The 24,317-nt window shown below is 37.2% G+C and overlaps 4 protein-coding genes across 5 annotated transcripts in view; 1 reads left to right on the top strand and 3 right to left on the bottom strand.

Moving 5' to 3' along the window:
• Positions 1-3,976, bottom strand: part of LOC106133945 (polyhomeotic-proximal chromatin protein) — a 57,169-nt gene extending 53,193 nt beyond the window's left edge. The window contains exon 1 of the mRNA XM_060953403.1: positions 3,956-3,976. The gene's annotated coding sequence lies outside the window, so the exon portion shown is untranslated. The remainder of the gene's footprint in view (positions 1-3,955) is intronic.
• Positions 3,977-4,513: 537 nt separating this feature from the next.
• Positions 4,514-15,774, bottom strand: LOC106133899 (uncharacterized). Its single transcript, XM_013333756.2, has 7 exons — positions 11,489-15,774; positions 10,566-10,725; positions 7,745-7,923; positions 6,593-6,784; positions 6,068-6,189; positions 5,367-5,508; positions 4,514-4,748 (listed from the first exon to the last, which is right to left on the bottom strand). Exons 1-7 carry the CDS (start codon positions 15,772-15,774, stop codon positions 4,547-4,549), a joined length of 5,283 nt encoding a protein of 1,760 aa, XP_013189210.1. The 3' UTR covers positions 4,514-4,546.
• A 1,402-nt stretch (positions 15,775-17,176) lies between these two features.
• LOC106133873 (lysophospholipase-like protein 1) lies at positions 17,177-21,208 on the bottom strand. Of its 2 annotated transcripts, none has more exons than XM_013333726.2 (4): positions 20,911-21,208; positions 20,069-20,335; positions 17,730-17,873; positions 17,177-17,495 (listed from the first exon to the last, which is right to left on the bottom strand). In XM_013333726.2, exons 1-4 carry the CDS (start codon positions 20,990-20,992, stop codon positions 17,296-17,298), a joined length of 693 nt encoding a protein of 230 aa, XP_013189180.1. In that variant the 5' UTR covers positions 20,993-21,208; the 3' UTR covers positions 17,177-17,295. The 2 variants fall into 2 exon arrangements, with proteins under 2 accessions (XP_013189180.1, XP_013189181.1); XM_013333727.2 differs by having other exon boundaries at positions 20,838-20,976.
• Positions 21,209-22,468: 1,260 nt separating this feature from the next.
• On the top strand, positions 22,469-24,238 carry LOC106133747 (uncharacterized). The gene has a single exon (XM_013333577.1). It carries the CDS (start codon positions 22,469-22,471, stop codon positions 24,236-24,238), a length of 1,770 nt encoding a protein of 589 aa, XP_013189031.1.
• Positions 24,239-24,317: the final 79 nt, after the last annotated feature.

Here is a 24,317-nt window from a genome sequence, read left to right as displayed (position 1 = left end):
TTACAAGATTTTTAAATAAACAATAACAATAACCAAACAATCTTATCAACTAATCGCTCCCTACCATAGGTTCAACTCAAGGGTCTGAAATCTAAGCATAGGTGAGTGACATGTCGGTAGATCAGTTTACAAAGACGTAGTTCTTTCTGAAATTCCGCTTTTTTGTAAGTGAAAACGACGGAGAAATTCACAAACCGCATTATGACGACGTCACTTTGTTAGAATAATGTTCGAAAGAACACACAAAATGTAAAAAGACCTTTTTGTATGCAAATAAAAAATTTCACAGGGTCTCAATTATTATTTTTTATGAAAAAGCAAGAGCTAAACAAAGAAACGCACCGATTCCTTTGTGTACATTTATCTCCCTCACGTTTCATTGTAGTTGGAAATTTTGATATTAAAATTTCACAATACGCAATAATAATTTCTCTAGTTATAGATAGAGATGAATATTTTCTGAAGTGTTGTACTTTCTATATATATTTACTTGAATTCAGAGATACCTTTCTCTGTTTTTAAGACATGCATTTGTTTAAATTATTGTAGTCATTTGCAAAGTGATTGTATCTACATAATGATAATAAAAGTAAGTATAATAATTACAATGACAATCTCAATAAAAACTAAGTAATTGGTACATACCACTGATTTCTTTTTCCCAATCGTGTAAGTAAAGCTTTTATGCCTGTTGTGCTCAAACTTTTTCATAAAAAAATAAAATCTCAGTTCGAAGTATATTTCTTGAGATGTCACTGTGAAATGCGTCTATTGCTTGAAAAATCAATAATTCACTATGGTGCAACCTAAAAGTAGCTTAGTCCTTTTTCACGAACACTGATTAGATTAATAAAGTCCTTGTGAGTTGCGCGCCGAAATTCACAGGACATTCACTTTCTATTCTAATCAGATAAGCAATTTTATGTTTCACAGTTTCTTTATAATCAAAGTAGGGAAGTACCCTACTTAGGTTAGTATATTTAACAATATTCTGGGGGGTTTTGATGTAAACAAAGATCGCTCGTTAGTTATTTCTATTCACAAAGCTGTAATTTGGCACAAATTCATCATGTTAAACTGGGGGTCGAAGCTAGGGGCCAAGTTAGTAAAAGTATAGAAATACTTTTACTAACTTGACCGAAATGTGTCGATATGGTGTCGTATTTTGTCGACTAGTTGCTGCCCGCAGCTCCGCCTGAGTGTATGTCGCTTTGCGCGTAAGCTAATAAATTTGCTCACGGGCCTCATTGCGCAAGAGCTATAATAGACTTAATTCTAAAACCATTGAAAAAAAGCAGAACAAAATCAGAAATAAAATCAAACAACATTTTTCAAAAATAGGTAAACATCATTTACTTAACCGATGAAAAACACGTAAACCGGCGATTTTCCATAACTGAACTTGATTTGTGGCCTCATCTGTCATTTTTACTAGGGGGACCAAAAATTTGCCGACTGTTCAAATAACAATCTGTAGGTACATAGAAAAAAAACCTTAAATGGCTATTTTTTTCAAATAACTTAGAAGCATTGTATTCCAGAATTACCAAAAAATATTTATCGTGATGTCACACAACCATCGCACCCTCTCGGTGCTCCTTTTCCTCCCGCCAGCATTCTTTAGAAAGTCAGTGGTTCCAAACTTGTTGAAGTGCACAGTCAGAACAAGAAGGTCCAATAATGTCAAAGGAATTTCCGAATTTAAAAATAGAAGAGCAAAAAAGCGTAGGTACCTAATTGAAAATGATGGTTTTAGTGTAATTACTATAAATTTTGTGCAAATATTGATAGGTGTCATTGCAATCTAGCGTTTTTTGATTAGACTGACTTAGTTCCTTCCCGTAAGAGAAAGAGTAGGCAACACTGCCAAAGAGTTAAGATCAAAGAATTTTTAAGATTTAGGTACTTATTGGAAGTGCCGATTGTACACCTATATGTAATACGCAAACTTGGACTTCCATAGTGTGGTTTTTACAAATCGACGGCAGGTGGAAGGGCAAAACTGTTTGTTGTTAGTACAACGTTGAGTTGCTATAATATTCACGGTCAACGATTAATTATTAGAGTACATAATCTTAGAAACATTTTTGACAACAGACGATAGATACCTATATAAATCAATAAACACAATGCCCGATAGCGAAAATTGTAATCCTCCAATTTGAGTCCAAGATCTAGGTTAGTCATATATCTCATCCTTGACCTAGTGTTTAATCACGATAAGCAAATTTATGTGTGAAAGTGAACTGATGATTAGGTTATACTGGCGTCATCGGCCGATTCACAGGAATTGGGAAACTGTATGTATGAAGCACAGAATAAAAAAGGAACAAACAAAGTGAACGTTAGTTAAACAAAAACAATGGCTTCTCAAAAAGAGCTGGAAATATACAGAATGTAATATATTAATTGCGAGCTTGTGAAAGAATTGGTTTATCTTAAGTTTATTGCAGATAAAGTGTGAGAAGAGAATGAATGCAGGGTGAAAAATATATGGACAGCGCAGGTGATGTTAGAAGCTGTAGAGAAGAAAGGTACAATTAATAAAAAAGTAGTAGTGGAGCAAAAAGGCAAACACGTAGCAGTGCAAGGCATGGGAGTGAAAATTGAGTAAACGCAGTAGAAACGAAAGAATCGGTGTAAAATTGAGGGATGTAAAATTGAGACATGGTACTTTTAACGGTATGTTGTGATGTGAGCTGATAAGTACTGATACTGATAGATGGGTTGAAAGTAGATTATTGTATAAGCCGAAAGGGAACGTTAGAATTGGAAGGGGACAGCCAAGACGAAAGGACCGGAAGTAAATGATTATTAATATTTGCCAAATCCGGGACATTCTGGTGAAAGGTATGCCATAATGTATGTGCAAATTAGATCATTGTTGTTCAATTAAATAAAAGATATTAGAGGTGCAGTAGAATCCTGCCCAGAACCAGACAACACAAAGCGTTAAGTAGCTGATGATGATCGATATACCTAGTTACAGTCTTAATAGGACTTCATCCAAATCCCATTAGCATCCACTCAAGAAAAGCCACAAGTTGTGGCCATTGACAACCCTTCGTCAAACAAGTCTAATAAGAATCCCACTGAGGGTCGATGTATTTCAAAGTTATCAAACAAAAGACAAGTGCTAAATAGTTAGGGTGACTGTGTAGCGGTCGCATTCCAATGACTCCTGCGATAATGATTTGGGTAACATAATGTTTTGTCTTTATAGAAAGATTGGTGATGGCCTTTATCTCCCCTTTTTAATTTTGGGAAGTAGTTCGTCTATTGCTATTTGACTAAAAATGATCGTTACAAATGTAGACGCATTTACACAGGATGCAAGCACAGCTAACTAAATATTGTGTCACAAAGGCGTGAAATTAATGTTACGGATGGTTACTTCAGGAATGTCTAATTGGATACTTCTAACCACTTCAGTTATGAAATAATTATCATTATAAGCTTCTAATTTTTCATCAAGATATATTTTGTTGTCATGTACAGAAAAAAGAAATGGTACAGAACCTACTTTAGGTACGGAGTTTGGTTACTGCAGGGCCTGCAGTTGAGTCAGCTGTTCTATTGGAATCCGTTTCTAATAAAAATACGACCTAAATATTACAAAAGTCTTTCTGTTATGAACGGTGTTTTCTGTAATTAATTCATGAACAATAAAGTGCAGACATTTCATAAAGGTCGGCCTCACATTCTTGCATTTTTATTTGATCACAGTTCATTGACTCTTGAGGATTCCTAAGCTGCTACCCCTAGCGCCATCTATTGTCGGTATGACAAATCAAAAATTAAGTTAACAATCTACTTACACGAAAAGCCTGCCATTGTCTTACGTGCCACGTCTCTTTTCGCTTGTATTGCACATTCACGCACCAATCAGCACATTTGTTGACAAACAACCTAGAAACGCAAGCTTAATAAATCGCGTCGATAACACGATCCTTACCAAGGGCCCGGACGGACTGTCTGATCGAGCGTGCGTCTTTCTATGCGGTCCCTTTCCTGCTAAGGGCACACGATCGGGCAGCTCTCACATTGGCTACGCTGCGAGCCAATCACGACCCCCGCCTCGCATCTACCACTAGCTTGCTAGCGTCACGCCGGAAAAAGCGGTGGGGAAAACTACAGAAACTGACAAATTCGCTTCTACGCTGAACAGACAGCTACTTTACCCGCCTTTCGTTTCATACTCTCTCGTTTAATTTCGAGGCCTTATTACGGATACACTACTCGCTGTCATCGGCTGCTTCGATAGACAAACCCACCGACGCGATGGACGATTGCAAATCGTCGTTTGTACACTACCTTATATAGAGTTATATGGCATATCTCCTCTTAGCAAGCAGAAAATGTATCTTTTCTCTCATTTATACTAATTAAGGAATAAGAGTAATTTTTTTTGTACTTTATTTATATTACAAGAAACACTTGTTTTTTTAGCGATACCCTGAAATTAATAAAAAAATATTCTCACAAAATAAGGACATCAAAAAAGGACTTTATTAATAAATCAAATACCTACTTACAAATAACATAATCACTCAGGGAAGAATGTGGGCTCGCTAGTTTCCGTTTTTGTCTTGGCCGAGGCTTCTTCCATGTTATTGCATTGGCATTTCATCTTTCTTCTCTCCGCCTTGGTGACCGCCTCGCCAGCGGCGTTGTTCATTTCCCACCAGATGGCGCCACCGAGAACGTTGCGGAAATAAGGAGGAACGGTACCCTCGCGGAGGAGGTTCCTGCGATAACATACTCAATATAAACTTCAATAGGTATTTTTATTTTAAAGAGGCCATTTAAAGTCTAGATAATCCACTATAGTAACTTTGACAAAAATTTATAACCCAACTACGAGACGCAATGGAGGTTAATGTGTAAATGTGAATATATATATATATATATATATATATATATATATATATATATATATATATATATATATATATGCATTTATCTATGTTTGTTCCTTAATGACAATGTTGAGACCAAACGTTTTGGATGTCTGTGATGTTTTAACGTTGCGATTGTCACTAAACGCATACTGGCTTGCACACAAATACCTATTTTGAAATGTACAAGTTATATACAATTAAACATATGTAGTTGCTATTATAAGATACGAATTTTAACATGGAGATGTCCTCAGAAAAATGGCAAATATTGTTCACCCTCCTTAGTTTCCGAAAACTGCATGTACTTATGTTGTATGTTTAATTGATATGCGTTACTTGCTGAATCTACATGACATAGGCTTTAAAGACTGTTAGACTAAGCTTGGGCCACAACCTTACATCTTAAGATCTCACTAAGGCCTCAACAAACTGAATTAATAAATAAACAAAAATTTGAGAGTTTACTTGTAAAACTCCTCCTCCTTGAGTTCCTCAGCCCTGCGGCGCCAGTAAGCCTTCAAGTTTGGACTCATCTCATCAGCCGCCTCCAGATCCCTAATTAGGCTCTCTCTTTCCTCGTCCCGAGCTTTTTGTTCATCTACCGCGTCTGCAACAGACAACTCAATACGAATCATCATTGTATTTCTGCCATAAGTTTCTAGTCACGCAATAATTCGACTAAATTTAAAATATCTCTTTCCCATAGATGTCGTAAAAGGCGAATAAGGGATAGGCGTACAAACTTGAGATTATTTTTTAGGGGATGGGCTAGCAACCTGTCACTATTTGAATCTCAATTATATCTTTAAGCCAAATAGCCGAACGTGGCCATTCAGTCTTTTTAAGACTGTTGGCTCTGTCTACCCCGCAAGGGATATAGACGTGACCACATGTAGGTATGTATGTAAATTTAAAATATTCAAAAATCCTTTTTAGACCACTATGTTCGATTTACAATCCCCTCGGGCCATTTTTGGGTGACCACTCACGTTAGTATCTACGAGTTCTTATCGTTAAAAGTTTTATTGATTTTACTTGTAACATGTGTCGAAAATATTTCAGCATTTGAAACTACTATGACGACAAAACGTGCAAAGGCCACAGGGCCACCGCCATTTTGGTTCAACTGTACTCCGGATATTTTACTCAAAGAAACAGCTGATCACCTTCGTCGCCCTCCCCTTCTACAGACAACTCTTCGGGGACAGGCAACGGCTTTGTCGTGATGTCGAGATTCATTCTGCTCTTTACGTCGTCCGCCAATCGCTGTTTCAAGTCCTCGTACGTCCTACAGACAACTTAGTTTTAAAACATTGGATAAAAGAAACGCATTTAAAAATTCACAGATATAATATAAAATGATAAACGATTCAAAGAAATATTTTTGATGGAGCACTCTCTAAAATAGGATTTTTAGTAAGTCTCTTTTCCTTTTTATGAGTTTCACATGGAATATCAATGTACTTAACTATATTATCTCACGAAACCCGCATTCCTTGCTTGATGCAAGACATGGAACATTTTATCTCATGGTTCAATGGTATCTACAAAATCTCTATGCCACTAGAGTTTAAAAAAAATAATTGTAAAAACTCTTACATTTAACTAGTTGTATCCTATCCCACCCGCTCCTAAGTTCAGAATCAGAGGCATAATTTTACAACATTACAAAGTATCGAAGCTTTACTAGCCTATGGGCTATAGCTTGCACGATATCATCAATGTCGCGTTCGTCCTCAGCGCGGGGGTCTATGATGGGCACGTTGAGAATAGTCTCGCTGTCAGACTCCATGATCCTTCGGTAACGCAATATCGCACTGACCAACTCCTTGGCACCCCTCCACTTGTTCCTTGTCTGTTCTTTCCATTGCTGTTCTAAAGTCCTATGAAACGATAAGATATAGATAGATAGAATACATGTAGGTAGTTCTACATATTATTTTTATTACCTACATACTTTCATTTTATTTTTATTGTACTTTCAATAGCTACTTCAGAGTAACTAAACCACTTCATAGGTGCCTAACTTAGGTGATACTTGGTGTTAACATAAAGTTGTTCAGAATTGAGATGAAGTCAGCTCCACAAAAAGGTAGACCAGTCAAGCTTAATTTGGTTTGTTGTTGATAATTAACTTCATTATGGACCTATTGAATTTAATTATCAACTTAAATTGATAGCAATAAATGGCTTAAGAAAAATATAAATCGAGCCTAGAGAAAGCCAAAAGAGGATTAAATCTCCCCACTACCAAGTATTATCTACCAAGGTAAGACGTCGAATTTAAATCTACGAAATAAATTTCAGGTAAAAGAGAAATTATTCTCTTACAAGACTTTTTACACTTAGTATTTATTAACTTTTTAATCCGATAATTACGTGCTGATTGTAAGACGATTCATTGACTTTTGCTAGGCTTCCTTATATTGCTGGATCTTGTAAGTACAGTTTAAATGCCATTTATTTTTTTTTATCTTTCTACTTTCGGCTAGAGTGAATCCAGGCTATACTAACCATCCGCTTCGTTCATCGATTCTCTTTAGTACTTATAGTAACTTATCCAAGGTTTTACGATTTAGATTAACCATACCATACTATCCGTCAAGCTATTATTGTAAAGAGAAAAGTAATATGCTGGACGGATTTAGATGAACACAGATACAGAAGACTTTTAATTGCAATGTAATTTTACTAAGCAAGTAATTTATATTCTGTCGCCGATAACTACGATACTTATATATCTTTCGCCTGGCGTTATTCCTGGTTACTGCCCGCCGTGCACCTTTCGACCTATGTATGTTATTTTATTTATTGTGCTTTAAAAAAGAAATAAAAATTATAACCTTAGCACGTAGGCTCTCGGCAGCCTTGGCGGTAGCACATTGACCGGTTTCATTGGTTTCGGTTCGAATCTGCCAAAAGGACGCATCCAATGATAGAAGCCTTTACCCGGGTCTTTCTTCAAATCCTTGTAGGCTAGATATGCTGGTTTGTCAGCAAGCTTTGAGTCCATCAACCATTTCTATATTTAACATGTTAAAAAAATAACAAATTAATATCTAATATCACTTTCCTAAAAATATATATGTCCCAGAGATAATAAATAAGTTCCATTTTAGTCCGTCGCAGGCAGATATTCCATAATAATTACCTACAACATTATATATACCTAGAGAAAAGATTTGTGCATTTTGTATGGTCTTCAGTAGGTTTATTATTATCTGGAAATTTTCAGGAGAAGCCCAGATCAACATACATTTTCTATGAGGTATAAAATTTTGTACTTATCGATACATTTTGCCCGTGTATGACAACAACATCTAAGTAATATTCTATCATGTGCATATGAAACAAACAAATTTAAACTGCTGGTGGGTGGCATAATAATGAACTTTTGACTAATACTACTAAACCTTCCTAAACTAAACATCATTCAATTGCTCCAATTTATTTGCTCCAAAATGTTTTTTGTGTTTCGAATCGACTATACTTTAGTGACGTTTTGATGAGTTAAGTATTTGCTAGCTGGTGAGGGAAAATAACGTAAGGAAGCCTGCATATTATGGCAACTGAATGTATAATTATGATCCAATGGGTTTTATGTAAGTTCTTCGTAATGATTGCAGTGATAAGAAACCTCCTCGAGTGCCCTGTCTCTTGAAGGCTTAGCTTCTGTTCCTTGATTCAAATGAATCCGGTAACAGTGGTGGGCTGACAAGGGACACGGGACGGTGCACCCCGGGTGACAGCAAATAACTCCCCGATTGACGGGATCTTGTTTGTTGTTGGCCATAGTCCCGCAAATGCGGGGGGATGTTGGTGGGCGGGGTCTATTTCCGGATCTTCGCGTGTTGGGCGCCGCTCCCTCTTGTCTGCATCCAGACGAGTGGATGTGGCGCAACTCTTCGCGCGGCCAAGAACCGACATAGGGTGCCAAGTCGCTCAATTTTGACGTCGCAGCCAGAGGCTGGCTCACTCTCCGAAGGGGAATGGGTGAGCGTGGAAGGATTGTTGGAGGAGCAACCCTGGCAGCGGGCTCCTAAAAGGGGCCGTGAGGGTGAGGATGGTGCCAGTACAGAGGCGCCCAAGACGCCTGCTACTCGTATGAAGGCGATAGCGGCCAAAAAAGGTCGGCTGAAGTCGACTTTGTCCGCTGACGCCCGTCGGGAGCTGGTAGCGGCAAAGCGCGACGAGGCCGAGAAGTCCGTGGCCAAGATGGCCAAAAAGGCGGAGACGCTGCAGGCGATTCAGACGGCATCGCCCGCAGACAAGGGCACCTATCTGAGTGCCCTTGGGGACCAGGCCGCAACGAATATAAAAGTAATTCGAGACATTGCGGCCCGGTCTCCTGCCGGAGAAAACCTTGCGGCCTGCACTGGCGGCTGACAAACGCCGTTTGCCGGCGAAAGGGACGGCGGAAATGAGAGGCTGGCCGACATGCTGTCGGCGTCATACACCAATGAGGAGGAGGTGCCGGCACGGGCACCGGTAAGCCGTGCGGCCATATGGCGGAAATCGCCCCCCCCAACCGGCCCCTGAACCCAAGCCCAAAAAGGGCAAAGGCAAACGGGGTAGGAAGGGAAAGGGCAAAAAACTCCGCCCCACCAGCGGCTGAACCTGACCCGGTACCATTGACATCGGCGGCGCCTCCACCTCGGTTGCCAATTCGCCGTCCTATGCGACTGTAACGGCTGCGCCGGCGTCACGGCCACCCGTTCTGCAACCAGCTTTTGGGCCAAGTGAAGTGCCCTGGAAGAAGGTGCTGAAGAAGGGCGTCAGGAGGAAGCCCGCCGCTGCCGTTGCCCCGTGGTGACCAGGCTGCGACCAATAAAGTGATGGTCCACCCACAACCGCCCTTCGCGAGCGGCTGCGGTTGTGATGAGGATGCAGCCGGACGCGGAAAAGCGGGGAGCGACCTATGGTCAGATCATGAATCTGGCCATGGATAAGGTGGACCTCAGCGCCCTGGGTATATCCGGGGTAAAATTTAAAAAGGCGGCATCCGGTGCCCTCATTTTAGAAATTGCGGTTATAAGGATACAACTACACTAGGCTAACCTCCTGGCGTCCAAATTAAAGGAGGTCCTCAATCCTCAGGTAGCGGAGGTACTCTTTCTACCGGCTGTCGTGAGACAGAAGGTCGACAGCAAGAGGTCGTGGACAGCAGTGCAGACCTTTGCGGAGAGCGTCATGCTCCGCAAAGAGGCGGCGGAAAGGGTGAGAGAGGACACGTCTGACCTCCACATACGCCGCCGGCCGGGTAGACGAAGGTCTTTCCACACGTTAAAAAAACTTCGTTTAAAAACCTGATTTACTCAATCTTTATCGTGATTACAGGCTGACCTCGGGCTCCGCTTAAGAGTTGAATGCGCATCCTTAATGACTAAAATGCGCATCCTTAATGACTAGTATGATGATGTTATGTATGACTGTTACTGTATATTAAATAACCCTGCATGGAATTTGGATAGGTTGATATGCTGCTGACTGTACGGGATGACTCTCGTACCGATGATTTGATGAAATATTATAGGTATTTAAGAAACGCTAATACAATTGTCGTGTAAAAGTAGAAGTTGTCAACTATGGGATACCATATTGTGGTTCATTAGCATTCGTGGTGAACAACTTTTAATTAAAATCTGTAGTTTCAAACAAACAGACCTCTGTTTCGGTAAGGTGTATCGGAGTCAATATTGAAACTATGCTTCTGTTGCCACCAAAGGTGTCGTAATTATTTACTGAGCACCACGGCAGCCAACGACAAAGTTGCTTGTATTCTTCTAATAGTCGTCTGTGCACCAGTTCTGAGCATCCTAAATCCCTAAAATAAGCAGTATATTAAGTAAATCAACTCTCACCCACAGGGATCTCTATCATCTACACTCATAGTACCTACATAGTGATGTTTTAACACGTTTCTTCAGTGGCTAAGTACAGACTACACTGTTCTTAATTATCCTTAATCGTTGTGTCGGTGACTAAATTATCATTACAGAATTGGAATAACGATTCTATACGAGCAAAACCTATAGTCAGTGGCAATGGCAATCTCTGTGTTTAGAACACGTTACACACTCAGAAATTGTAGACTGTACTGCATTTAATAGAATTTTACCTATCTGGGATTCACATCATCACAATATACCAAAGCGCAACTTGCATGGAGCGCATGTTAATCCGTTTTAGTCACGGTCCATTAGAACCAACGCCTGAGCGACTAGGGAACATTGAGAGTACATTTAACGTGGGTTCTACATACATTAATGCGTCGGTGGACGAATAGTCAAGTTAAAAGGCTTCTCGAAATCGAGCGTATGCGTTCCATTGCGGCTTTGCACCAATGACAAATTTATGAGTTATGCGCAAAAGTTTAAATATTACATATAATCACATCTGTATTCCCTGCTGGATAGACAGAGTTAATAGTCTTGAAAATACTGAATGGCCACGTTCTTACCGCTCGACCCTACGCTCTCTGAAACCTGACCCAGAGCCCCAGAGAGGTGAGCAGAACGCTAGAAGGATGTTCATACACTGCGAGGTTTAAAACTAAATAGATTCAAGTAGGTAATTTTAAATCTTACCGTCGAAGAACGAAAAACTTGATAGACCTTGCACTATACATATCGTTGCATTTCCCATGAGCTATCATAGACACCTCTGACTTGTCATTGAAACTATGTGCCATTTTTGAACCATTTACTACTTCGTCTTCAATAACTTCCAAACTATCCTTACTTTCACTTCTACTTCTGCTAATATTACCCTCTTCATTAACAACAATTTTGTTACTAAAGGAGTCCTTCATTGTCAACCAATGTTGATGTACTTTAGTAACGCTGCTTTCGTCATCTGATTTTATTTTAACTTTACAAGTAATATTCGACTGGCAATCAGGGCAAGTTTCTTGCTGTATTATCAAATTTTCTCCATCAAATGAAGCTGAGGTGGATTCATCGAGACTAATGTCATAATTATTATGCTCATCTACAACCACACATGTTCCATTTGGCGAATCGATACTTATTTTTCCATTCAATTTGTTCACAGCAACCGTAGCAAAATTTGCATGTTCAATGTTGAAAGTTATTTGAACAGATATGTATCCATCCGTTCGCACATATTCTTTAATTTCTTCTTCTTCTATCACTTTCTTTGATTGGTAACTCATGCCACTGACGCTGCTTTTTTGTGATACAGATACTTTGGACTTTGTGTCAGTCTCCTGTGTATCAGATTCATACATATCAAAATATTCACGTTCTTCGTCTGTCCACTCTGGATAAATTTCTTCATCTTCTATTACATAAGTAGTAATAATTCTGGTTTTATCAGGGAAAGTTACTACTTGTACTCCATCTTTATTTAACAAAATATTAGTCCCATCCATTCTTTTTGAAAACACTTCTCTTAAATTGAATTCTGTCGCTGTTCGGATTAACAATTTTTCTATATCTGTGGGTATTTCTTTGATCCATTTTTGTCTGAGGCCATTAGTCTCTATGCATTCAAATTCATCAATTACCAACTGATATTCAGGCTGTTTCAAATCAGATATTTTATCTTCGTCCTGCAACGCATTTTTTGAAGATTTCGACGAAGTTTTGCTAGATTTTGGTTTCAGCTTTTCCTTGCCTTTGCCTTTTTTACTCTTATCGGAACTAGTTTCACTGGGAATATCTTCAAAGCCTTCTGGTTGTATAAGTTTTTTCTCACATTTAGTTATTTTTATATAGGAGCTATCTGGACGAAGAACTTCAATAATACCCGATGTTTTAAAAATAATAACTTCTCCATTCAGACTTATGCATCGCATATCTTCTTGTAGATTTGAGATTTTAGTGACATGGTATTGTTTTATATGGGATAAATTTGGAGAATTTTCTTCATATACACTTTCTGTTATAAGACCATTGGGCCAAGTTATAAAAAAATTATGATAATGTCGAGTTTCAAATAATTGAAGAGTACTGATAAGTTTGTCTGAAGATTTCATTTCTTTTCGACCTTTTTCTAAAACAGATGAAGATGTTGCAATTGGTAACGGTATAGAGTAAGTTTGCTTTCTAATATTAATCAAAACTCTGTCTTTGCTAGTTATTCGAAATGATTCACATGTATCAATAATATCTGGTGTTATATTTTCACCTAATGCTCGATGAAACCAAAATTCATTCTGTCCTTTACCTGGCTTTACGCTCAGAAGAATACTCTCAACGTTTATAGGTATAATAAGAGTATAAAAACTAGAGACGCGAGTCCCGTCTTTCGAGAAGTATGTCACGTCTTTTCCGAATACTTCGACTCTTCTGTCGCTTAAATCATAACCTGAAAATGGTTTTCTGGGCGGCCCGGATGGGGTTTGTGGTATTATATTACGAGGCGTGGAAGCTGTCGGTTTCGCCTTTTTAGCACTTCTGGACATATCTGTAGTTGACGGTGAAGCTGTTGTCTTTTTAGACGTTATTTTTGATTCGGTGAATTCCGGGCTAGATTCTTCAATTTCAGCTATTGCTTGATATTTAAGGGAGCCTTCCATAAGTAGCTCCATTTCAATATCAGTATTTTCAATACATGATTTCGCAGCTTTAGGGTCAATCAATTCTATGTTTTCAGACTGTGCTATTACTGCCATCTTCTCATCATAGATCCTCTCTTCTTTTTGAATCCAATCGTAATGTTCTTCTAATACAAAATCAAAAAAATCTTGGAGACAAAGTGGAGTTGGCAAGTGACAGCGCCACTCTTCACGTGCAATTCCATCGTTATCGCAACTATTGTAGAACATCAACACAATACTATCTGTGACTTCACAATATTTGTAATCTACACAGTTAAAAGTGTTAAAAGCATCAAGTATTATTTGAAAAGCACTTACTCCTGTAAATTCATCAAAAAACTCATAATCATCAATCATATGATCGATAAATTTTCCATCGGCAATTTCACTGGCTGTGACTAATTCGCTTAAATCGGGACATTCAAAAAGAAATTTAATGCGGCGATCCTCGATTTCGTAACTGTTGATATTATTTGAAGCGTCCTCACTTTTGGTCATGGGTGGAAAAGACGGTGATGCTGTACTCGAGGTACGCATTAAGGATGAACGTGTCTGTAGAGGTTCAGCGAGCACGCTTCTTTTTAAATATACTTTTTTAAAATCTAATATCGTCGAAGAAGGCAAGTGATGCTTTTTCAATGAACTTCTATTGTTATATAGTTTACGACAAGCCAAAATATGAATCAGTCTGTTGAGTTCTGTATTTTCTACGTCCGGTCTCTCAAAACAAGATAGTAATACATTAATGTGAAAGTTTGATTTAGCTTCTTGCTCTTCCGTGAGTTTAGGTTGACTTGCCCACAAATTGTTTATAGGCATCCCAAGTAACGTATGCCAAACAATATTGTCCAAATTTATATTACCCAAATGGAATGTACTATTTTTTGCGAAATCTCCAAAATTAATAACTACAGGGTCTTTATGTTCCTCGTATTCTTCACCATAAGTGGATCTATACATTTTTTTGTCAGCTTCAGTAATACAAAGTTTAGTGAACACATCTTGCACTAAATTTTCAGCTCTTTCTATTTTATAATCTTCTCCGCTTTTACGAATCTGATTTAACGTCAATGCGGTAGACAACGATGTGATTGTACTTTTTTCTTCCATGTTTTCCATTTGACATACAGTGCGAAGGACAGTATCTAATAGGGAATAAACTGTAACACATTCTAAAGGTACATCCATCAACAATTGATCGTAGTAGCTAAAATAACGTTCTTTATTTGCGGTCTCTTCAGATGCTATCTTAATTATGTCCATATTATCAAGATAATGTAAATGTTGTCTTGTTAAATCTTGAATATCATACATTAAATAACACAGTTCGTCGTAAACTACTTCAGGATTACCACATAAATTATCTGTATCTGAGTATGGAGGCGTAAATACAATAAAAGCTGTTTTTTTATAGTCATCCGCAGAGTCCTTATGAATTCGCAATTGTTGCAAGTCTTCCCAGAATTTTAAAGACTGCTCTGCTAGCATTTCTGTTTGACTTTGACCTCTTTTAGTAGGTCTCAACAAACTGGAAGGGATCCGTATTGTTGCTGGATCAATTCTTACCTGAACTATAGCAGTTAATGGAACTCCAATTTTGATGAGACACCCAGCTAGACTTGGTTCCATAAATCCAGTTACAGCGATATATAAATTAGGACCATCAGTAGGGTAGTCATCGACATAAACTTTATCCCTCCATTCTTCTCCTCTAACTCTTAGCATTGTGTTATATTTCTTTCCTTCAGCGGGCTCCGGTGGTAGCTCGACAGGTTCCTGCTTTTGATTTTTCTTCCCTTTTGAAGGTGGTGGCGGGGGTTCCGCTGGTTCCGGTGGAGGAACATTGACCGTGCCACGAACCTCAGTTCTATCGATCATAGTTTCGGATTCTCTCCTCATTCCTACTTTAACCTCCAGTCGTTGACGTTTTATAAAAAGGTATTCTTCTTTCATTTTTAAGATCAAGTGTTTTATTATTAAAGCTTGAATCTCTGGAGGAATTTCTTTCTTGTCTTTAAGATATGACTGCCCTTCTTCAAAAACACGAAGATTATCGTCTTTAACTTTTTTTTCGCCTCCTAGTTGATTTATCATGAATATTGTTTCAGTTTTACAAATATTTTTTATAACAAATCTTTTTTCTTCGGCAGCATAATTTTCAAATTTATTTAAATAGATGCGATCCTGGTCGCTCCCGGCAGACTCAATCACCAACACGATCGCCTTCCAGTTGTCATCATTTAACGATGTGTTCTCTATACAAGTCCTCCAGAAGTTTTCATCTGTAGTTGCAGTCTTCTTTGGTCCCATTTTTTCTTCAAATATTGATCAATAGATTTATTGGATTTAATCTTGATCTAATAGGTAGATACCTAGGACCGAGACTAAATTATTTGCGTTCATTTTAAATTTCTATGACAAATGTCAATTACAGAATAGGACATATATAATTGTGTCATGTTACTCGTAACATAAAAATAGTTCGAAGTCAAAAAGCAACTGTATAAAAAAAATACTCGCAAAGCAGTCGTGGTATTTTTGCTTGCCTTAAATACTGGAATATCCTTAGACAATGTAAAATTAAAAATAAAGCAAATTATACTTGTTCAGTTGATAATTTTAACTTACATCTCAGACACGTCTAATTATTATTATTACATTGGTAATCAACAGCACAGATATATAATTATCAACGGCGTAATATTTTTATCCCTGTTACGTACTACCTGATCTAGTTTTATAATTTCGTAAAAGCATAAGGGGCAAGTTACGTTCGACCTGTCTGTACAGCCATACGGCCGGGCGGCCTTAGTAATAGTAATACGTTCACGTAACGTACCTTTATTTTATTTCGAACGTTTTGAATCATGTTACAATGACCTGTAGCCGAGCGACGGAAAACCAGCGGGCTGTTACTCCATCTGCACGGCAGACTGTTCTTCTACCGCCAAGTTGTCAACACGCCAACTACCGTCACAATACACACTAACAGAGTCCGTATTCTGGAACACATCCGTTTTAAGGTGAATATGAACAGACTTTGCAGAATGGGGTTACGTTCTTGTAATCACTGGATTCCACGCTCAGGATAACTTAAGACCATTGTCCCTGTTTAAATTGTTCGAATGTTTTTAATTACATCTGCTTCACGAATTAGCTTCGGATAATAATGTCGTTCGTTAGACACTATCTGCGTGCGATGAAATTGTATCCAGTGATTTTCCCCTGTGTCCAGAAGATGTTTCGCTGTGGTCAACTTAGTAGTCTGACGTTTCTTTACAGCTGCAAAATGCTTTTGTTTCCACAATGTTTCGCTTTGTTTAGCCTACTTACCTATGACCTAGGTTAAGTGCGCGTTTAATACCTGTATTATTTAGAAATGGTCTTAGTTATATTTGAATTGATACAAAATTTGGAAGGTCCAAGGTCAAAACCCCAGGACTCTTCGCTAAATGTATTGTAGAAAAGTCGCGCGGACAGGACAGATAATATGCACTAAAGAAGTCTGTCACCACTACCACGTAAAGATTCCCACACATCAAGTCCCAGGCTCGATCGGGATGTATGTGAAATTCTGACTGAGAATTCTTACACAGAAAGGAATAGGTAGCCTGTCAACGCAAAAAGGACTGCGAAATAGTGGACCAATTGCAGAAACTTAGTTATAACCTGCACAGCTAAGTTCTAAATTTAAAAATACAAATACTAAAAGTATAATAAAACATTTTATTCTGCATTTCATTTCTCTTATCAGATTGCACATATATATAGCTTGCTATAAACATTTTAATAACTACCTACCTAGTTGCTATTCATTCAACCATCTTGTTGCTATTCATTTTCAGGTAAATATTTATCAATAAAATCCTTGATTCTTGCCATTCCCCGTTTATTTATAGAGTGGCCTAGCCTTTCGAGGATAACAAACTCTCCTTTGACACCAAGCTCCTTCAATTGGTTGTAAGTCTGCTGACCCCATTTCAAATAAACCATTTCGTCGCTATCGCCGTGTAATTGCAGAAAGGGTGGCACTGTAAAGAAATTAATCAATAAAAACTAAGTATTTGGAATATATGATGACCATGGTCTATATTAATCAGTGCAGCGTCGGAAAAATCTTAGTCCTATGGATTCTAATAACCTGATATAATTACTTCTAATCTTAATCTTATGTAGATTAGATCATAATATAGACATCCATTTATATGGAAATCCAAGCAAGGATTCAGTAAATAATTTTTTACGGAAAGTAGAACTATACTGACATGACCCACTAGGTGAGTTCTTCAAATCATCAAACACCAAAGATTTTTCATTAAGAAATGAGCTGAATACAAATGCAGCAGCCAAATTGCGATCCCATCTGTAAGCTGTGTGAAATGTCAAGGAGCCCCCCATCGAGAATCCTCCTGCAAACAATAAATTTTAATGAGAACAACTTAGCTAAATTAGAGATGACACCGAGGCGTATATTTACTGACTAGTATCCATGGATGTTAAGCAGCGGTATCGGTAGGTACCAAGTAGGTACTTGGAACATCCTCCCCACTACTATGCATTAAAAATTAAAAATCACAGATAACACCAATTATATTCCTGCCTGTATGGGCTCTTGCAGTCACCACACATTAATGATTTATCATAGACTAGCTGTACCCGCGACTTCGTACGCGTGGAATAGTTATTTTGGGCATCATTGAAGCCCTTACATCCGTAAGTAAGAAGGATGTAGTTCCTGAGATTAGCGCGTTTAAACAAACAAACTCATCAGCTTTATAATATAAGTAAAGATAATTCGTTGGAATGTTAGTAGCTCTTTTAATTTGAAGGAAAAAAATATTGATTGTTTACTTTATTACTGAAATGATGATAAATTTAAAATGAACATTTTAATTATGTAATCAACCTTCTTAATATTCTCTTTCAGTGAACTCACACACACAAACACCAAAACTATCTTTAAAACAAAAAAAAAATATGCATATAATAAATAATTTTTTGCATATGTGCTGCTTTAAAATCCCAAAGCTAAATGCCTCCTTACCACAGATGAGTCATTCAGATATTCTTTGAATCACAAATGGTTTTTAACAACATGTTGAACAAATATTGTCATATTTCATTTAATTTACACTCTACCTACCTACAACTTAAAACTGCATGAAAATCCGTTCAGTACTTTTTGAGTTTATCACCTTATAATAGACAGAATTATATTTATTAATTTATATCATATGATAAGTCATATACTACTACATACATACATACATAAAGTCACGCCTCTTTCCCGGAGGGGTAGGCAGAGACTACCTATTTCCACTTGCCACAATCTCTGCATACTTCCTTCGCTTCATCTACATTCATAACTCTCTTCATGCAAGCTCGGCGGTTTCGGGTACTTTTGACCTGACCGTTTACTAGGACGTCCTTAATTTAATCAAGATACGTTCGTCTAGGTATTCCCCCTCACTGCTTAGTCAACCTGCTTTCATTCATCCTCTCCACATTACCAAACCATCTTAACATACCCATATCTATTCCTGTAACTACAATTTCTTTCACATCACAACATTTCCTTATCACGCTGTTCCTTATACCGTCACTCGATTTCACACCCATCATACTACTACTACATACAACTGAGTAAAACAAGTTTAACTCAACATAAACTGCCTTAACGGTAACTCCTAAGATTTGCTACACAATTGTGATAAATTAAAAAAGAAAATAATAATCATAAAACTATTAGGACTTTTTATTAGTTATGTGATAAAAAAACATAATATTTAGAAGAGAACCTAATCCATTTCAGAAGTCGCGATAATTATTATAGTTACATCTATACTAATATTATAAAGCTGAAGAGTTTGTTTGTTTGTTTGAACGCGCTAATCTCAGGAACTACTGGTTCGAATTGAAAAATTATTTTTGTGTTGAATAGACCATTTAGCGCGGAAGGCTTTAGGCTATATAACATCACGCTGCAACTATTAGGAGCGAAGAAAAAATGGAAAATGTGAAAAAAAGGGGGGAATTATTCATCCTTAAGGGCTTCAATGATGCCCAAAATAACTAACGTGGACGAAGTCGCGGGCGCAGCTAGTGTTTGATAATACTTTAACGACTCGAGAAAACTCGATTATCAACAAAAACTTCGGTATTTTCATAGACAATGTCCACAGTTCATCTAATTATGGTGACTGTAGAAGTGAACAAGTATTAAACGTCTGAAGAACTTGTCAATAAATGGAGCGTTTACACAATGTTTGTATTAGATATATTTTCAGTCTCTGGAAATACGATCATATTTCGAAATTTCGTGATCAACTGAACTGGTTGCCTATCAGAGCTCGCCGAAATCTCCATACTCTTTCTCTTCTGTTTTATGTTCTTTTCAATCCATCTTTCCATTTATTCTTTTACACTCTTCCCATTCCTACTCTTTTGCCATTGCAAGTGATTTGTTTCTTTTATAACTATGTACTATTTTCTTATAACAGTGTAAATTTCTATGCAATAAACATATTACAAACAAAACTCAGTGTATGTATAGGGGATAATCTGTGAGATGAAACACAAAATTATTTCGAATTATGTTGATTACCTACTATAATCCTGTTGCTGGGTATGCCTGCATCATTTTCTAGTTTTATTAGTTTTTTTACTTCAGTTTCGATTTTGGCTAATGATTCCACTTTCTCTGGTACATTTGGATTTATATCAGCACGGTCAAACCACACATTGCTCATGTGACCGCCTGCTGGTGTGTACGGCTGCAGGGGAGCTGTGGGATACATCACTTTGATGTGGGGAAAAGTGAAGTTTTTAGACATTATTGAGACCCATTCTTTCATATCATTTCCCGATGAACCTGAAAAACAAAATATCTATCATTAGTGAAAAAGATGGAACATCATTGGAAATAGACATTACTAAAACATGTAAAGAATACATAATTATTTAAATTTCTGTTATATATTTTTTGTGTTTATTGAATTAGTGCCGTGTGGTTCCCGTAACCAATACAAAAAAGAATAGGACCCCTCCATCTCTTTCCCGTGGATGTGGTAAAAGGCGACTAAGGCATAGGCTTACAAACTTGGGATTCTTTTTTAGGTGATGGGCTAGCAACCTGTCAATAGTTGAATCTCAATTCTATAGCCAAATAGCTGAACGTGGCCATCCGTGACCATATGTATGTATGTATGTTTACTGAATTGAAACCATGTTATTATTAATATTTCCAACAAATAATATCAAAACTTTACGTTCATAAAGAGGTTATCTATGTAGTTTGTAACTTTGTTTGTTTGGCTAATTTTGGGAAATAATGAAACATGATCATGAAAATTCTATCACCGATAAAAACTTACATCATCTGCAAATGATATCTATTATATTATAGGATATCGTAGGTTTGTTATTTATGAGTTAAAAGAAACATACCAGACCCATGGAAAAAGATAACAGTAGCTGTATGTTTCGCTCCTGTATGTTTAGTCAAATGTAAAGCTCCTAGTTTCGACATAATTTACATGAGAAACAAATGAATGAGAAAAAAAGCGTAGTAAAAAAGTTATCGTTATCCAAAATAATATTTGTTACATATAAAAAGATTATTTGCAATTTAGAAAGGTAGCTAGAATGTAAACAAGGTATTCGCGGCGTGTTTGCGGTGTTCTTAGCGTTCGTTCGCTGCCGCTGCACGTTCGTCGTTCGGACTGTTGGACAAAGGCACAGATATTAAAATTAATCAAAAAATTTAAATGAGACAAAAGTTATAGTCCGTTTTGACAATGACACATGAACATTTTGATCATAGACTTTAAATATAATAGTTACATTTTTTCAAGAAAATTCCGGATACTTCAAAATAAAATTTACTTTAAACAAGATCCTTGATCAAGTTTTTAACCGACTACGACGGAAGAAGGGTTATGTATTTTCAGTTTAGTGAATATAAATGTATAAAGTTGTAGCGGGAGCGATGATTCGGCTCAACTGCCACCGTCGTCAAAGCCACGGTTCCCCAGGCATAACACCTAGCCTGGCGGAAGTTCTTCCCTTTGGTGGCAGTCGACCCCGAATCATTGCTCCCGTTACATACTAAACAAAAAAAAATAAAAAGTCTGAAAAAGTAAAAAAATATATAAGAAGAAATACAGAAAATCAGCTAACCTAATGCTTTTAAATCTGTGGCTATCCTAGATGACAGAGAAGTAGTGTCCGCGAACATTCAAAAGTAGAATTAAAAGTTATCTCTTTGTTAGACGAAGCTGTTACTCTTTAAGCTCTTTATTTTTTTGTGATTGGAAAACAGATTTAAAAACGTTACTTGAAGTATTATCTGTGAACACGAAGCGAGTTCGCAAATTTTGCAGGGAAAATCTGGGATAGGTTTTCTAAGTTAGGATAAAGGACGTTGCACTGTCGTTTTTTTATTCAATTTTAATTCCATGTTGTGTTCTACATGTCATGTTATATTATATTATGTTATGAAAAATAAACAAATTGAATATTCTCATTTGAGTTGATTGCATCTGGACATGAGTGTTAGCCCATGTCTACCGTATTCTGTGTCCGAGACATAGCTAAACATGTGGATACAATAATAGATAAGGACAAACACCGTTATGTGTGCCTTTCACGTGCACCGGATTTTCGTCTAAGTGCACAGTCCAGATGTCATTGAATTTTTCATGTAACTAAATCCAAGGATTTTTTATGGTAATATGACAGTAGTTAATTCTTAGCCTAAAAGTGAGATTTAATATTTTAAAAAATATCACAAAAATGTAATGTCTGCTGTCATAGGTTTGATTTGACAATGCCACCAAACCAAAATTATTAACAAGAAAAATTAAAGAACCGCGTTTTTTAAAAAAATACTATTCATATTCTTTCGTTTTTTTCTACTTGTTTTATTAAATTTAATTTTTAATCATTGTTAATTGTGATATTAAATAACTTTATGTACGTACCTATATTTTTCTGAAATTTAGATATGGCATATTCTCTGGAAGAAAGATTTCCCTTACCTCCTAAATATTATCAAATTTTCGATCCAGGGGCTTACCTAAATGTTAGTGGTTACAAATTTAAACAAAATAAAGCTCCATTTCTAGTAAAATCTCCACGTGTTACACAATCTTGTAAATTATGGACACACAGCATTTATGATGCAAATATCCCACAAAAAATACCTAACCCGACATCCTTAATGTCAAAATGTCCAAGATTTCCTTATGAAGCTTTTAGTAAAGAAGATTTGGAAAGGCTTCTGTGTCAATGTGGATTACAAGATGAGTGTGAATGTCCAGTCGAGGAAGAAGAACATGAAGATATAACATGCCAAGGAAATATTCCGAGATGTTTGTTTAAAGGACATCCTCCTAGATCAATGATTTTGGGAGATAGTGGTTTATCAGCGCCTTCCAAAAGGGACAATGGATTTGAAATATCAGAAGATGGTTCGCAAAGGCGAAATATAGATAAAGTTACTGACGAGAGCCCCCCATTTTATGACGCCAGAGTTTATGAATCAACAGAATTTTACCATGGATGTAAATGGAGCAAATGGACTACTAAAAGATTTACAAGCTCTATTGCAACCTCTCCAGGACCTGCTGATTATACAATCATGACCAAGCCAACATTTGAACAAATTTGTTATGAAAAAAATCGACATTTGAAGAGAAAAGCTTCAAAGCAATTACGATTCATAGAAATGATTCAAAATTTAAACATAAGAGAAGGACGCCCGGGGCCAGCTTCATATAGTCCTGAGTTACCTAAATCCATTAATACACAACATTATGGTTCAAAAGCTAAAAGGTTCTCTTCATCTAAATATGAAATAAATCCTGGTCCAGCTGAATATACTTTAAAGAGAGTTTTTGATTTACCAGAGGTTCCCGAAATGCCATGTCATGCCAAACTTCCTGAAAGAGCGTGTTTCGGAGTAAAGGCACAACGATTTAAGCCTCAAAAAGAAGAAGGTGCAAGTCCTGCTAGTTTCGATGTTAATTATAAATCTTGTCGATTTTTGCATTGCCCTACTGCTCCATTTGGATCGTCTTCAATTCGATTTAAAAAACCTGTGCCCGACTATGAAGATGATGACGATTTAGTGGCTGTAAATGAATCCAAAAATAATGATGATATAGAGGAATCGTCAAAACAGAAATGTTCTATTCCTACTTGGGGGTTTAAATCTAAAACTATTCGTATGAAACCTCTGATAAAGAGATTTCACGAACCAAGCCCCGCCGATTTACCACAACCTAACAAGAAAGTAATACGGTTACCAGAGCTTCAATATATCGCACCTTTTTGTACATCAGAAGGTCGGTTTGAGCCTTGGAATGACTGGATGCCAGTATTGGGAAAAATGAAAACCCCTGGCCCAGCTTATTATTGTTTGGAAAAACCTAGGTGTATTCCAGCTGTTACTTGTGGACCTTTGGTGCGTTCACCACGGTTTCCTACTTGTAAATGCTCAACTCCAGCTCCAAATGAATATAATGTAGGTGGCGGGCTTGAAATGATACTAAACACACATAATCAACGTCTAAAAAACAATATGGAAAATCAACATAAATTTCATTGGGATCCTCCAAAAGAGCCAAGAAAACTTACGTTTGAGGAACAGGAAATGGAATTATTGGAAAAATCTATATTGTTGTTGGAAGTTATTGACTCTTCTGATAAACCTAGCAATCCCGAATCACCACAAAAACAAATAAAGTCGAAATTTTTACGATGTTTTTTGTAGGTTCCAAATTCAAAAATTCATAATATATTAGTAATTAGTCAGCTTAGTACTGCGTAATTAAGCTCTTTTTATGAAAATT

The sequence above is a fragment of the Amyelois transitella genome, chromosome Z (genome assembly GCF_032362555.1).
Source record: "Amyelois transitella isolate CPQ chromosome Z, ilAmyTran1.1, whole genome shotgun sequence".
In the NCBI taxonomy this organism is placed as follows: domain Eukaryota; kingdom Metazoa; phylum Arthropoda; class Insecta; order Lepidoptera; family Pyralidae; genus Amyelois; species Amyelois transitella.
This window is presented reverse-complemented; position numbering and strand designations above follow the sequence as displayed.